This window comes from Zootermopsis nevadensis, unplaced genomic scaffold (genome assembly GCF_977971745.1).
Source record: "Zootermopsis nevadensis isolate Lab colony 2312 unplaced genomic scaffold, Znev_1.0 Znev_ptg000022l, whole genome shotgun sequence".
Taxonomy (NCBI): domain Eukaryota; kingdom Metazoa; phylum Arthropoda; class Insecta; order Blattodea; family Termopsidae; genus Zootermopsis; species Zootermopsis nevadensis.
In genome coordinates, this window is record NW_028259154.1 from 9,683,665 (window position 1) to 9,698,283 (window position 14,619).

Consider the following 14,619-nt stretch of genomic DNA (forward strand, 5'->3'; position numbering starts at 1 on the left):
CACAGTGGTGAGTATATTAGCTGTCTTCTGGCTTTTAGCACGATGCAGTGTAGTAGAAGTTTATCAATGTTTCAGAGAACCTTGTTGCTCATTGTCCTAATGGACCTATGAAATGTTGATGATCAACTACCAGTCTGCATGGTGCTACAACCCAGAAGATAGCCATCTTTATACTCACCACTGTGAGTACCTGAAATCCTATGAAGAAAGCTGTGTCAAAATGGCCATAGAATTTCATGGTCATTGAAGAAAAGAAAGTGACCAAGGACCAGATTTACGGTCTTCCAGTTTGACAAAGAAACAAAATTCCAAAGCATCCACTGGAAAAGTCCAGGGTCTTCAACACCAAAACAAGTGCAAATGCCATTATTAAACTGATCTTTTATTTTTATCAAAGGACTTAGCCACTATGAATTTGTTCCAGAAAACAGTCAACCAAGCATGCTACAATTTTTTAATGTTTAAAATAGTGCATTAATTTAAAAAATTAAATCATTGGCTGAACATGTGGATTTTGCCTTTCTATACAGCTCTGTTGGCAAAATAATTTTTGACAATAAACAGATACTAGAGTTTAACATCCACCATGCTCACCTGATTGGTCCCTTGGGATATTTCATGTTCCTGAAACTGAAAAGGTCTAATTTTGAATCACTTGAAGACATTCAGAGCAATGTGATGACAGTACTGAAATAACTTTGGAAAATGTTTGTGTGAAGTCAGAAACTTTAGTGAGAAAATGTTTTTGCAGAATTTATCTGAATATTTAATTGTCAGACCTCATGTTAAAATGAATCTTGGAATATTGGTTGGACAGATGGGAACTAGACAGAGCTGGCTCAGTTAAAATTCAGTGGTGGGCTTTTGTGATGACTGTTAAATAGTTCATAACAGGAGGGAAATCCTTCCTCAGCTGAGTGACTTGCCATTATTAATGTGTCATATTATTGCAGGTGGAGACAAGCACCTTACCTTTAGAAGGCCAAGTGCTACAGCACAGTCTGACAGTAGCAGTGATACGGGTTGTGGGGGCACCAGTAGCAAGGCCAAACACAAGGACGTGCCTGCTCCAGCAGTTCCTGCGTCTGCACCTCAGATGAGGTACAACAGAGCATTCAGGTATACTTTCCTGATAGCGAACCCCAAAGAAGTTCCTGCAGACTGACAATTATGAAACATTCAAATCTTGATACATCATAAAACTTTGGAACTGAATATATTTTGTAAAAACTAAAGGAAATGTTGATTAAACATATTTCCCTCTAGGTAGTATGATCCTGATAAAAAAACAATGATTCTATAAATATGGCTGTCCTCTGGGTTGTTGCACTGTGTATTCTAGCAAAAGTTTACTGACTTTTCAGAGGTACTTACAGCCTCCATCATCAGAGTTAAGTGAAACATCAGTAAAATTCTACCAGACTACACAATGCAGCGACCCACAAGACAGCTATCATCATACTCACCACTGTGAGAACTTGTAATCTCACATTGATTCTGTAACTTTTGCAATATTGAGGCTTATCTTGCACCCTTATTTTAGGATGTTCTTGTGTATCATACCTTGGATGATATGTGGCACTGTATTAAATCTTTTTCCTGTTTGAATATTTTTCTGTTCAAAGAACAGAAAAAATTATTATCTAATGTGAATTTGGTTAGTAAGGTGAGTGGGAAACCAGTGAAATGTGCTTGGTAAAGAATTCCTCCTAGAGGCTGCCGAATGCGTCAGAACATTGTCATGATTCAGCATCTATGAACCTGAGTTCCATTTCCAATGATTCACTAAGGTGTTTCAGAATATAGAAATAAAATGCCTAATTATCTGGCCCTCTGAATTTTGCCACAAATTTTAAAGAATTTTGTAGGTTTCTGTGGCTCCTTTTCCAAGTTTGCATGCATGCACGCACACACACACAGTTATGTAATTTGAGCCATTTCATGATGTGACAACCACTACAGAGATACTACAGTGTCTTATAATGGATACAAAGGAGAAACTTCTTTCCAGCAATCCATAACAGTTTCTTAGAACAGATCACTATTTTTGAGTTAGAATAAGGCAAAATTTATGGGTGGCACCTCTCTGTGGTTCAGGTATGTGTCATGGCAGGTGAATTGTGCCTCTATTTGTGTCTCATACCTCATTTAACTTGTATTGTTGGTTTGCTTCAGTCTGCGTCGTGCTCGACTAGACACTGAGGACCAATCGGCAGCTGCTGGAGATAGTCGGCGTAAGAAGTCTGATGCAGTATCTTCCATAGTTACCAATCCTGCTAACAAAGCCAAGAAAACCTTGGAGCCTCCAAAAAGCATTCAGACCAAAAATGCAGTAAAGGGAAAAAGTCCCAAGCCTGAGGCCTTCTCAAGGACAGACTGTGGAAGGTTCAGTGTGCGGGCTCCTAAAAACACACCTCAGGTATATACATGATGCCTGGTTGTGAAACAAGATATCCTGGGATTCCGAGTGAAGATGTTTCTTTAAGTTTTGTCAATCCTTAGGTTCTGTATTAAAAACTTTTATAGCTGGCCACTGCATGTTTTTTGAAGTATCACAATATGCAACCCATATGGCAGATTTTGTTCGTATTTTCAGAGCCCAGCTGGTAACATTCAGGAGTGATTGAGAGAGGTTTTTATGTCAAAAATTCTTCTGTATACACAAAGAAACCTACTGTTCTAGCCTCCATAAGAAAAAATATTACGCAGAGTTTGTCTCTTTTAAATTGTCCTTTTTTCTGCTTAACACGTTAACATATTGTTTGTTATAAGATTGCATTAAATATTATTCATGTGAGAAGGAGGGAGGAAGTGGTCATTGACTGTACTGTCCAAGCATTTGCCTTCTTCAGAAAACTTGTGGTCTCTTGCATACAGGCTACCTTACCTTCCATATTAATGTAGACCACTGTATATATATCATGTTAGTGCTGTGCATTTGAATTAAAATTGTTAAAACTGACATACCAGGGATTTACATGTGCTGATGTCGGTAAGTTAAGTGTCATCAGGTTTTCTTCTTCCTGCATATTTGTCTGGCATTCCAGTCTTCACACACACCAAAACCTGCCGGTTCGATGAAAAAGGGTGTGGGCAAAAAACCAGGTGGTGCTGGAGGGCGGAGCAATTCAACACTGTCATCCAGGGAAGTGGAATTCCAGAACTGGAAGCGAAGGAAAAGTTATGATCCTATGAAGGCAGCTGCTGAAGGCAAGAAGAAAGAAGCAGCGAAGAAAGCGACGATGAGCAGCAGCATGACACAGTCTTCCATCATGCCCTCTGAGGTGTCTCCCCCCAGGTACTGCACACTTCATTTGCTTATACTGTGGAAATGCCTTGTCATCTACACTTTTGTATTCCTGAAATTTTTGTAAATGTATGTCAGTATACTTACAGCCTGTGTGTGTGTTAGCTATTCTCAAAAATACTATGCTATGAAAATAATAGAAGAGCAAGAAAGATACTGGTCCTCGATGTCCACTGGAGGGCTGTTTCAAGTAGCAGTCAGTAAAGCTCAAACTGCTATGCTGATCGCCAACATCCGGAACGGATAGACACTTTAAGAAGAAGAAAGATACCTTAAGATATTTATGAATTGTTGCAGATGTAAATAATCTGTTGTCATAAATAATTAAATAACAGTTATATGAAGCAAGAAATTAATTGTCATCTGATCTGTTGACCAAACTTAAAAAATATCAAATCTAAAAGTTCTTGACGATGGTGATGAGTCATTTGAATAAAAATTTTCTTGGATATTATCCATCATCTACTAAATAAAATATAAAACGACATTTCGGAGATGGGGCTCTATCTCCGTCTTCAGGTTCCTACTCAGTTGGGACAACTAGATAGATCTAATCCCTATCTCCGGACAAAGTAAAAAAGTGAAAGTCCCGGAATACAAAAACATCACCACACCATCCATCCATGGGACATAAAAGAATAAAATATAAATAGTAGACACAGAATTCGTTAAACATGAAAAAGCCAAATAAAAACAAAGACTCACAAAAGGTGGGAATAAATACATATGACCATTAAGTTGAAACTCGCTGCACAACTTGGACTTCTTCAGAGATGACCGGAATCCAAATACGAGATAAATCAAAACTAGGCTGGCTGATAGGATTGGCAAGTAGTGTCATGTGTGCCGCCTCCTTGTATTTCCTGTAGATGGTATTAGGTTCTGTTAGTAACACCCTGGCTCCATCCCAACAGACATGATGATCTTCATATGCATGTTGGGCCAATCTGGATTTCTCCAGCTGGCCCTCTCTGAAGTTATATATGTTCCTTTATGCATACCTCCAGAGGTCTGCTAGTTTCGCCAATATACCATCTACCGCAATCACAAGGGATCCCCTACACACACTGCCTAGTCTGTCTCTCGACTATGCTGGGACTCATAGCCATCAATAAACCACGGAGAGTGTGACTGGTCCCATGGATGGATGGTGTGGTGATGTTTTTGTATTCCGGGACTTTCACGTTTTTACTTTGTCCGGAGATAGGGATTAGATCTATCTAGTAGGCCCAACTGAATAGGAACATGAAGACTGAGATAGAGCCCCATCTCTGGAACGTCGTTTTACGTTTTATATTTTATTTAGTAGACGATGGATAATATCCAAGAAAATTTTTATTCAAAAAACATAAAAATGTTTCTTGTAAAGGTTATTAAATTTAACAACAAAATATTTTATGTTATGGATATTCTACAGTAAAATGAACTAGTTTTGAATAGCATGATTTTAGAGTGAAGATGACATTGCGCTTTGTCTATAACAGACTATTAAGATGCTTTATACTTATCCTTATTTGTCTCTAGTATGCAGAATCCAGTGCTTCGGTCAGCTTCATTCCATGGCACAGCAGGTTTGACCCCCAAATACATCTCTTCAGAAGAGGAGGATGAGACATTGTCTGCAGATGAAAGCTCACCGACATTAGGACAGCCACCATTGCTGGCTATGCCATTATCACCCTCCAAGGTAATCACTTAGTCTGTTTATTGTCAGAAAAGAACACCATCTTGCATAAGACATTTCAGTTTAAGATCTTTGCTATAATGTAAGCTCTTTTTTTGTTCATATTACAAACTATTTTGTTCCAATTAAAAAGTGAAATTGTTCTTCCAGTTTTGGGTATGCCAAGCATGATATTCATATAAACATTGCCACTAGGCATGAGACTGTAACAGGCACTGGACCTAAGACGTGGAAGGCTGATGATGATGTTGAACAACATAATTAGAATGTGTTCACAGTCCAAATAATGAATGTCTGAAAAAAAGTATGCAGTGAAATGTTAAACATTCTGAATAAGCTTACTTTTATATTGATAACATTGCAAGTACAGGAACTGTTCCACACAAAAGCTACAAAGATTCATTTATAAAGAGGTAGAAATCTGGTAGAGAAAGAAAATTGTATTTATTTGAGCAAATAAATACAAGATGAGATGAGTAAATCAGATAAGTAACAAGTTTAATTGCAAGAAAAGTTCCTGCTTAAATCAGTTGTGAGAAGTTAATGGCACATTTTGTCTTGGACTATAGCAGTGTTTCCCAAACTTTTTTAATTGAGTAACACTTTCTGTTGGGAAATTACTGATAAAACTCTTATCCAAAACAAAAACAGTCCAATATTCAAAAAGGACATTCATCAATTTGGGTTTCATATGGTATTTTGATCGGAAACTGATTGTTGGTTGGAATGTCAGCATGAAATTGGAGAATTGTGCACACAGTTTGCAAGTTGGATATTCATTTACTCTTTGATAAACAGCACCAACCCTATTTTCAGAATCCCACATATACCACTTATATGTGCCAGTTGTGGTTATAAATGGTAAACAGTGCATTTGAAAGTAGTACTTGCCAAAGTTCTTAGTTTCATAAATGATTACATGGGAGCAAGAAACACTTTCTGATGCATTATTTTAAATAGTTCCCCATACAATACACAATTAGATCATTGTGATTTAAAAGATATTCTTTGGATAATTTTGTATTAAAATGTTTCTTTCTCACATTCCTAAAAATCAACAGTTTTAAAGTTTAATTTCCTATTGGATGTTAACAGATCATGTGACATTTAAATCAGACCTATATTTTTATTGTTGTCAGGGTTTAAAAAACTGACTTTTCTTGAAATATATATATATATATATTTGTTCATTGTATGTGTTCAAATTTATATTTATTTTTTGCCTAACACATGTATTAGAAGATAAAGTTCACATGAATATACCATTTAACAATTTAATTCTTTCTTTGTGAAACAGGCAGCTAAGAAATACATATTTTTATTTTCTTCTATTTCCTGACTTATGGTTCAGAAGATTTCTGTGAACATATATTTGGGGCAGCTGCAGCTAATGCTGCAAATAGAGTTTGGGAGTCGCTAATCTGCTTCATACTAAGATGATCTCTGCCTGTTCACACATAAGTAATGCTCGTGCAAGCATGTTGTACCTTTTCCAGAGAGAAGAGAGATACCTGACATTCACTCGTGCAAGGGGAAATTACATGGTAACAAGTTCAATATACATGCATCCATCTTTATGTAGGTTGTTTGGTCACACAGATATACTAATTGTGAGTGATCGAAGACCTCAAGGCAGTTCATTATCCTGCCTCACAGTCAAGATGTGGCAAGCTCATATATGAACTGCCCTGCAGGTGTCTGAAGTCACATATTTGCTTAGTAACAAGTACTCATAACACAACTGACTGGTCTGTATCTCTAAGAAAACAGTATTAACTCACTGTTATGTATCGTTTGACACTGAATATTCTCAAATCTTCATATCAGAAATCATGTTGTTTGAATACCTGTAGATTTTATAAACACTGCAAGCCCAGATAATGCTCATGGCACTTGAATTATAAGATAATGTCCAAATTGCTGAACAGTTTTACATGTAGTGTACTGTAGGTGAGATCTGAGGTTCTCATGATGACAAGAATGAAGTTGACTGTCTTCTGGGATGTAGCACCATGTAGTCCAGTAGGTAATGAATGATGTGTGATCATTCATCAGTGTATTTTAATTCCAAGAATATGAATAACTACTGAGAAGAGTAGGGCACTTGTTTTTAAAAGATCTGTGTTCTGAGGGCTTGCAAACCACATTAGGTTCTGCTTCATGCAAACAGTATCTAAAAGTAATTTCAGAAAATTCGTAAATAAGAAGTGGGACCAAATGCAACACATGAGCCACAGGTTGAGATATTACAGAGGAAGAAGCATTGTGGTGAAAAGTAAATAAATGCAAATTGATATTAAATATAAATGTGATTTTTGGAGTCTCTAGTGTACATATTTACAGTTTCAGTCTGCTATAAACCGTAAGTCAGAATGATAAAGTCGAGTGGAGCCCATTCCTGGTGTCTTGACATACTGAGAACACCATAGCTTAAAGTATGATATCCAAATTAATGTTACTGTATTTTTACGTCTTTTTGTATATCTATGAGCCAGGATAGCTTAGTCAGTACAGTGACTAGCTATGGGCTGGATGACTGGGGTTCGATCCCCAACGGGGGCAAGGATTTTTCCTCTAGTCTCTGCGTCCAGACCGGCTCTGGGGCCCACCCAGTCTCCTATCCAATGGGTACCGGGATCCTTTCCTGGGGGTAAAGTGTGGCTGGAGCGTGATGCTGACCACTCACCCCCATCTAGTGCCGAGGTCAAGAAAGAGTAGGAGCTACACCTCCACTCCCCCCAAATGACCTACATGGCATGTAGTGGGACAGGTTTACATTTACTTTACTTTTTGTATATCTATAAAGTATGTTCAGTTGGTGAGAATAATTTATAACTGTTTGACCAGTTTTGAATCTACACAGGTCTTCTAGTGAGACCATCCTGTCTGTGGTCACTATTTGGTTTCTGCCTAAAAAGTAATTATCCACATCTGTTTGTAAGCTACGTAACAATACAATAGAACAGTTAACATGCCTCTTATTTTTCAGGGAACAAGATATATATCTATCCAGCATTATTATTCTGGGCTTGCACTGTAATTTCTTATTTACATTTTCATCTTTATCACTTCTTATGGACGTGTGCAGAAACTGCCATTTTAATACTTACTAAATTTCTCATCCTCTAGTGATTGCTACTTTTCCACACTTTTCTGCATGCTTCTGGACAGAAAATTCAGGTGCATCTGTCCTTTGCTCTGTTGTAGCTTCAGAATGGATTCTATAAAATAAACAAGACACCTACTTGAGTAAGAGCCCATTAAGCCAGAGATAAAAAGTATGGCTGTTGATTAATGTTCTTAGTGAAGTAACACTGCCCCATTAATTGATCAGTAAGTTAGTTCTTTCTTGATAACAGTGTACCTGTTTCAAACAACATTTATCACAGGCTGCGTGATACGAGTATGTTAGCTGGTACTCAATTTCTTTTGGCATGTGTAATACAAATAGGTATGCAAATTTATACAATCAAAGCTACACATTTGATGTTTAGAAAAAACTAGTAGATAAAGATTATGAATTTGTAGGCAAAAGACGTCAGTATATACTATATAAAAAGTGATATTTGTGTTTTGACCTGTACGAAACATCACATGGAAATATAATTAGTTGCATTGTAACCATAAGTGCCCCTTCCCCAAATAACAGCCTTTAATTTATTATCTGATCTGTAATGTTGTCAACTATATCCTAACTTTAATGTCTATAAATAGTATGAATGTTGTTTAAATGAATATCTTCTAATACATGTAAATTCTGTTTGAAAGCTGTTGAGCTCTTATCTCATCAGAGTTTACACTATTTTCAAATTAATTTCATGTCAGTTCTATAAGAAACAGGAAGACAGCTACCTTCCTTCAGCAAGTAAATCTTGAGTCAAGATTTCAAAATAACATGACACGGACTGACTGCAAGGCAAAGATAAATGTTACATTATCACAAAAGCAGGAATTGAGAATGTAACAGTATCAGCAAATACTCTACCTCGGTCTGGATTTATGGTGGCACATTTTTTGACCAAAATAAAATTGTGAAAACTAAAGTAATTAACTCCATGGAGCAGTCCTTGAATTCTTTTTTTACTGAAGTTATTAGAGATGAAAACAATTAGTCACTTTAGGTCTATAAAAACAAAGTACTGAAAGCTGGATCCTGTTTTTAATTTTTCATAAAAATGATTGCTTCAAGATCAGTCCTGTACAGCAGTCCACATGAAGTCATGTGGATGCTTACCCATATGTACTGGATTGGTGTTTATGCATCATCTCTGTGATCAGTAGTACTAAAACATAAATGTAATCCTTGTCAGAAACAAGTAGAAAATTTGGGCATTATTTCTTTTTCTCTGGCAACTTGCTTTCAGACAAGAGCCATCAGTGATATCTCAAAACTCTTTAGGCCAAATCAGTTTTCAAGTGTTTAATAATTTGGTTTTGTAGCATGGTGGTGTTTCTTCAAGTATGTTATTATAAACATATGAATGAATCTTCAACTTCCACAGAAGATGGGGAATTTATTGACTAGCTGAGTGACTGTTAGCTTTTCAAGGACTCTTGCTCCATGGAGTTAGTTGTTACCTTCAAAAACAAAATGGCTGTGCATCCATGGAGACAATTCCCTCTTAATCACTTGAAATTTCTGTAACACAAATATTGAATAAAACTGTGAAGACCTCAGAGCTTAAATCATTGTTACCAATGTAAAAATTGCTGTGGTGGGAAAGCACTCTATGATCATTAAACTGCATGGCCCTGAATGAATTCATTGGGAAGCTTACAATCATGAGAAATATTAGGTAATTCTGTTGAAAACATTGAGGATGGGAATAAAAAATTTAGGGTGAGATGTGTGGGGCGTGTAGCATGCATGGGAACTGTGAAAAATTGGTATACAATTTTAGTTTGAAAACTTAAAAGGAACAGATTACTTTTAAGACTTACACAAAGATGGGAGAATAATATTAAAATGAATCCTAAAAATATTAGGGGTGAGAGTGTGGACTGGATCATTCTGACTGGGAAAAACCTTGTGAACATGGTAATGAACCTTTGGGGAATTTGACTAGCCAAGTGACAAGAAGGACTCTACTCGATGGATTTCAGGCACAATTTATTCCCATCTTGTCACTTTTTCACTCAGTCCATGAAGATATTAAGTTATTATTGGAATACTGTTAAAGATCATTTTTGTAGTTTCTGTGTCCTTATACTTTCCAATGAAGATGGAATTTTGACAGACAGATTCAGAAAAATGAACTTTATTTTTATATTGTAAAGCAGATATTTCTGTTATACAAAAATAATTCCTCAAAAGACAGAATAAAGAATCTTATAAACATTTCTGTTACATTGTAAGCCAGCACATAAGTGTAAAACAACATTTGTATTAATCCTCAGAAATTTTTGTTCATGCCTTAGTGTGTTCATGAAAATGAATGCACATCATGAGCAAACAGTCAGAAATATGCCATCTAAATAAACTATAACCTTCATAATTTTGCATATATTCCATTGCTATGCAAACAAATAAATTATAGTGTATAAAAGTAACAAAATCCAAGACAAAGCTGTTCCAGGGAAGAAAAGTGTGCTTGGGCATGGCTCTGACCACTCACCTCCATCTAGTGCCATGGTGGGACAACCTTAAATTAATGTTAAATGTTATCTTAGAGAAACACGCTGTAAAGATGTTAAGTGGCTTGAGCTACATCACAATAGAATCCAACATGGGCTTACATGGTCTCAGTGATGAACCATTTGATTTTGTAACAAGAGGGAATTCCCTGGCTAGCTGAAGAATTATAAATTGGGCATGACAGTGAAGACTGCACCCATGGCAGTTCTGTTATTTGTCATGTGCTTTCTGCATTGTGGGACTCTCATTTTGTATTGTTAACAGCATTAATTTGTTCATGCAGTTTCCTGTGCATCTAACATGCTAACTGTAATGTGAGGGTGTGACGTACTTCAGCCTGCGACACGGCAGTGGGTTGTTCTCATTAATACATGTCAGTGAATTCATTTTTTGTACTGTGTTTATTTACAGGTGCCCCTGGAGGGTGCATTTGGAGGAAGCCGAGCTTCTCTGTACAGCAATGCTTCAAACTCATCATTACGAGGGAGAAATAAGTTGGAGGTGAGGTCTATGTGGATGTCAGTCTGAATATGTTAGGTTGGAAACACGGTGACATGTGCAATGATGTGGCCTGACTAACATTAACTAAAATTTACCTTTTTCTAAAAGCATTTTTGTGAATGTTAGCATACCACACTCCTTCCTGTATTACATTATTTTGCCAATTTCATATGCAAGAGAGATGCATTTTTAAAAAAGATTCAAAGTCAGATTGAATACAATATTTACACAGGTGTCTGAACCTTAAAATAGGTGGAATTTTGTTGGTGCTGTAACAGCAAATGTATATTACAGGCCCTGGACAGTCTAGTGATGGCAGCCGTGTGCAGTCTGTCAAACAAACTGTGTGGAAGTTCGTGCAATTTGCTGAAGAAACTCAGGTAACACAGAACAACCCTAATTTTCTTATAACCATTCTTAAATAAAGTAAAACCTATGTAAAACAGGATTTGCTTTTGTTGAAAAATTTCTGTGGTCCCAGAAATATAGATTGAAAATCAAGGTAAAATTAATTTCATTAAACAGAAACTGTTTATGCAGAGAGGGACATGAATGTTTGACTGCTGAATAAAGGAATAAATTAAAAATGTGTTATGTGCATAAGAAACAAACTCTTGTGTGTGATGTAAATCATAAATATATAAATAAGTGGGGTATGTACTTTGCAATTTATTTTTTATCCTATATGCATGTGTTACATTGATATTTACCTGATATGAAACAACATTTTGGCATGTAAGGTTTTGTTTGCAAGTACATTTTACTGAATGTCTGACTTGAATTCCTGTAAAGGCCTGAAATATGTTTGTTAGTTAGATCTAAGGGTGCTTAAGATCAGTTGATCGACATGTTACTGTCTACAAGTGAAATTCAGTAGCTAGTGATGGCACTGTTAAGGATTCCCATAGTTACAACAATTTCACTATAATTCACTATGGGCACCTAAGCCATTTGCTTTCATGCCGTGTCAGACACATGATTGCAGTGATCCATTCACTGGGAATAAAAATTCTTAACTGGGTTTGTTCAGGCCACAAGAAACACTGTCTGAAGTTTGGCAATATTTCAGGTTCTGACATTGGTGAGTATGAAGATGGCTGTCTTCTGGGATGTAGCATATCACCACAGAAGACAGTTGTATTTAGTTAGTAAAGGTAAAGGCATAGGTAAAGTTGTTCTGTGCTTAGGTAGTTTCATCGTTAACAGTTGATATGGTGTGATGTAGATACCTGTATGAGGAAGACAGTGAGCGGGCAGACAAACTCAGTGCTGTGATTGAGGTTCTGCAGAATTCTGCCACCCCCAGCTCACCACAAACCAAAAGTCCATCCAAGGAGATATCAGGAACTCTGAAAAACTTGAAACGAATGGAGAATGTGTTCAGAGGTGGGTGTACAGGGTCATAAACTGTTAAATAAAATTAAATATAAAGATTGAATCTGTCACAACAAAAGCCTGGCACAAGACCCTCTCTGAAGCCAGTCTAAGCTCTGAACCTATTATTGTAAGATATAGAAAAAAATTATCATCTCATTTATGTCTTCAATACCTTTTCTTCAGGTTGTCTGACAAAAATTTTGTTCATATTACTTGTTTCCTCCATGTGTGCTATGTCCTTCCCATCACAGTCTGCTTCTTTGTCCAGTTCAGAGCCTTTGTAGAAAGTTCATGATGGACTAGTTTTTGCAGTAAATGGTTATTATGAAAGACTCTCGGGTTACAAGCTGCATCATGTGGCTGAATGGTGAACAAACCGTATCTACTGCCGTTTCGAGAGCAATCTCTGCTCTCATCCTCAGGGCGTTGGCAGTAGATATGGTTTATTCATCATTCAGCTGCATGACATGGCTTGTAACCTGAGAGTCTTTCATCAACTTCAGTTTCCGTGAAAGTGTCACTTTATACATCAAATGGTTATTAGTTCCAAGCTTAACTCATGTTGAAGAACCATCTCTCATTGACCGTACATAAACTCACATATTCAAAACAACACAAATGTTGGACCATCACATGTCTACCATTGAACGCTCTCCTGAGCCAGTTCAGACCCTAACAGTGTGCTTCCCTAAAACTCCTTTTAATATGCTTTTGACTCTTCTGATCTTCCAAGAGATTTTCCCACCAGACTTATTTCTCCTACCCAAGCTATAAGTAAAGTCTATTGCAACCTTTGGAAAATGGGAAAAATAATATCACTTTTTGAACTGAATCATAAGAAGTCTTTTACATAATTTATTAATTTGATCATGGAATTATTTGTTTTCTTTGTTAACAAACTCTGTGGTAGTTGGACCAAATGGTGGAACACAGTCCATTATGGGAGACTGTCTTGAGCCACAGTTAAGTCAATTTCACACCCTTACAAATTGTTTCTATTTTAATATTATTTTACCACTGTCTTGGTGTTCCAGATATTTGTTTTAAAATGCTTTAAAATTAATTATAATGTAATGCTTTTGTAGTTGCTGTGAAAGCTTCAAATTGTACAAGGCATTATTGTTTCATACAATTTTCTGACAAACCCTTGATGACAGTACAGTTCAAAACATGTAGGATTGTGTATTATAATTTTAATAAATCGTAAATTTTATTCAGTGGTTAAGAAAATGTAAATTTATATATTTACCCACAACTGTAAGATGTACATTAAATATAGCTCAGCTGTCTGTCATTTGTTTTCAGTGCTGGATGAGGTTCTGTTTGATGAAGAGGACTTTGACCTTGAGTTGGAGGATTATCAGTGAGATTATTGTGTTAAGTCTTTTGCCATCAGTTGTACCTTGCTGCCATGTTACTGCTAACAGAGAGTGCAATGTTATATGGGTCCCAACTTGCATGGTATACCTATGTCAGCAGTGCAGCCCTCTTTGGTCACACTTCAGAACAAATGTCGCTTATTGCGACTTGTCTTTTTAACATTCCAGCAAGGATCTAAGTCACTGTTACTTGTCAGTGTGTGTTGTCTTGCCATAATTATAACCTTCACTTTTGGGTTAAAAAGTGTGGGTATAGTTGGCTGCATTATTGATAATGGTGTACATGTTTTACGTTAAGTTGTGTTAGTACTTGGGTAGCATTGTGGAGCCTAAATCACTTGTAATTCTGTCTTGTGCTTCCATCCTGTGTGCTACCATGCAAAATTAATTAATATTATATTTTCTTGTGAACGTGCACCCTAATTTTAAGAATGAATAATTTGGGGAAAAGAAAAAACTGCACAAGTAAATATGGTATGCGTGGACTCACAAGATATTTCCAAATTAATTTGTAGGAAGTACTGACCTTAGATGACATTTTTTTCCAACTAAAATGATCCTCAGCCGTTGTGAGTGAGTATTTTACTTGAGACTTGTTCATATTCTGCATGACTACCAATACCTTAATCTCGATGTAGCTTTAGTAGCAGATTCCTGCAACAGATTACTCACCATAAAGTTAAATTTATGTAACACAAGTATGATGTTGCAGTATTTTTTTTACATAGTCAGGACC

At 36.5% G+C, this 14,619-nt stretch overlaps 1 protein-coding gene across 12 annotated transcripts in view; it reads left to right on the plus strand.

Moving 5' to 3' along the window:
• The window catches only part of LOC110835863 (uncharacterized), a 32,515-nt gene that overhangs the window by 12,665 nt on the left and 5,231 nt on the right, over positions 1-14,619 (plus strand). For 11 of the 12 annotated variants that reach the window (XM_022076534.2, XM_022076535.2, XM_087353550.1 and 8 more), the window contains 9 exons: positions 954-1,119; positions 2,176-2,419; positions 3,048-3,298; positions 4,832-4,994; positions 6,488-6,535; positions 11,038-11,127; positions 11,422-11,507; positions 12,353-12,513; positions 13,810-13,867. In XM_022076534.2, coding sequence (XP_021932226.2) covers positions 954-1,119; positions 2,176-2,419; positions 3,048-3,298; positions 4,832-4,994; positions 6,488-6,535; positions 11,038-11,127; positions 11,422-11,507; positions 12,353-12,513; positions 13,810-13,867 — 1,267 coding nt within the window. The remainder of the gene's footprint in view (positions 1-953; positions 1,120-2,175; positions 2,420-3,047; positions 3,299-4,831; positions 4,995-6,487; positions 6,536-11,037; positions 11,128-11,421; positions 11,508-12,352; positions 12,514-13,809; positions 13,868-14,619) is intronic. The other variant, XM_087353551.1, reaches the window with a different exon arrangement.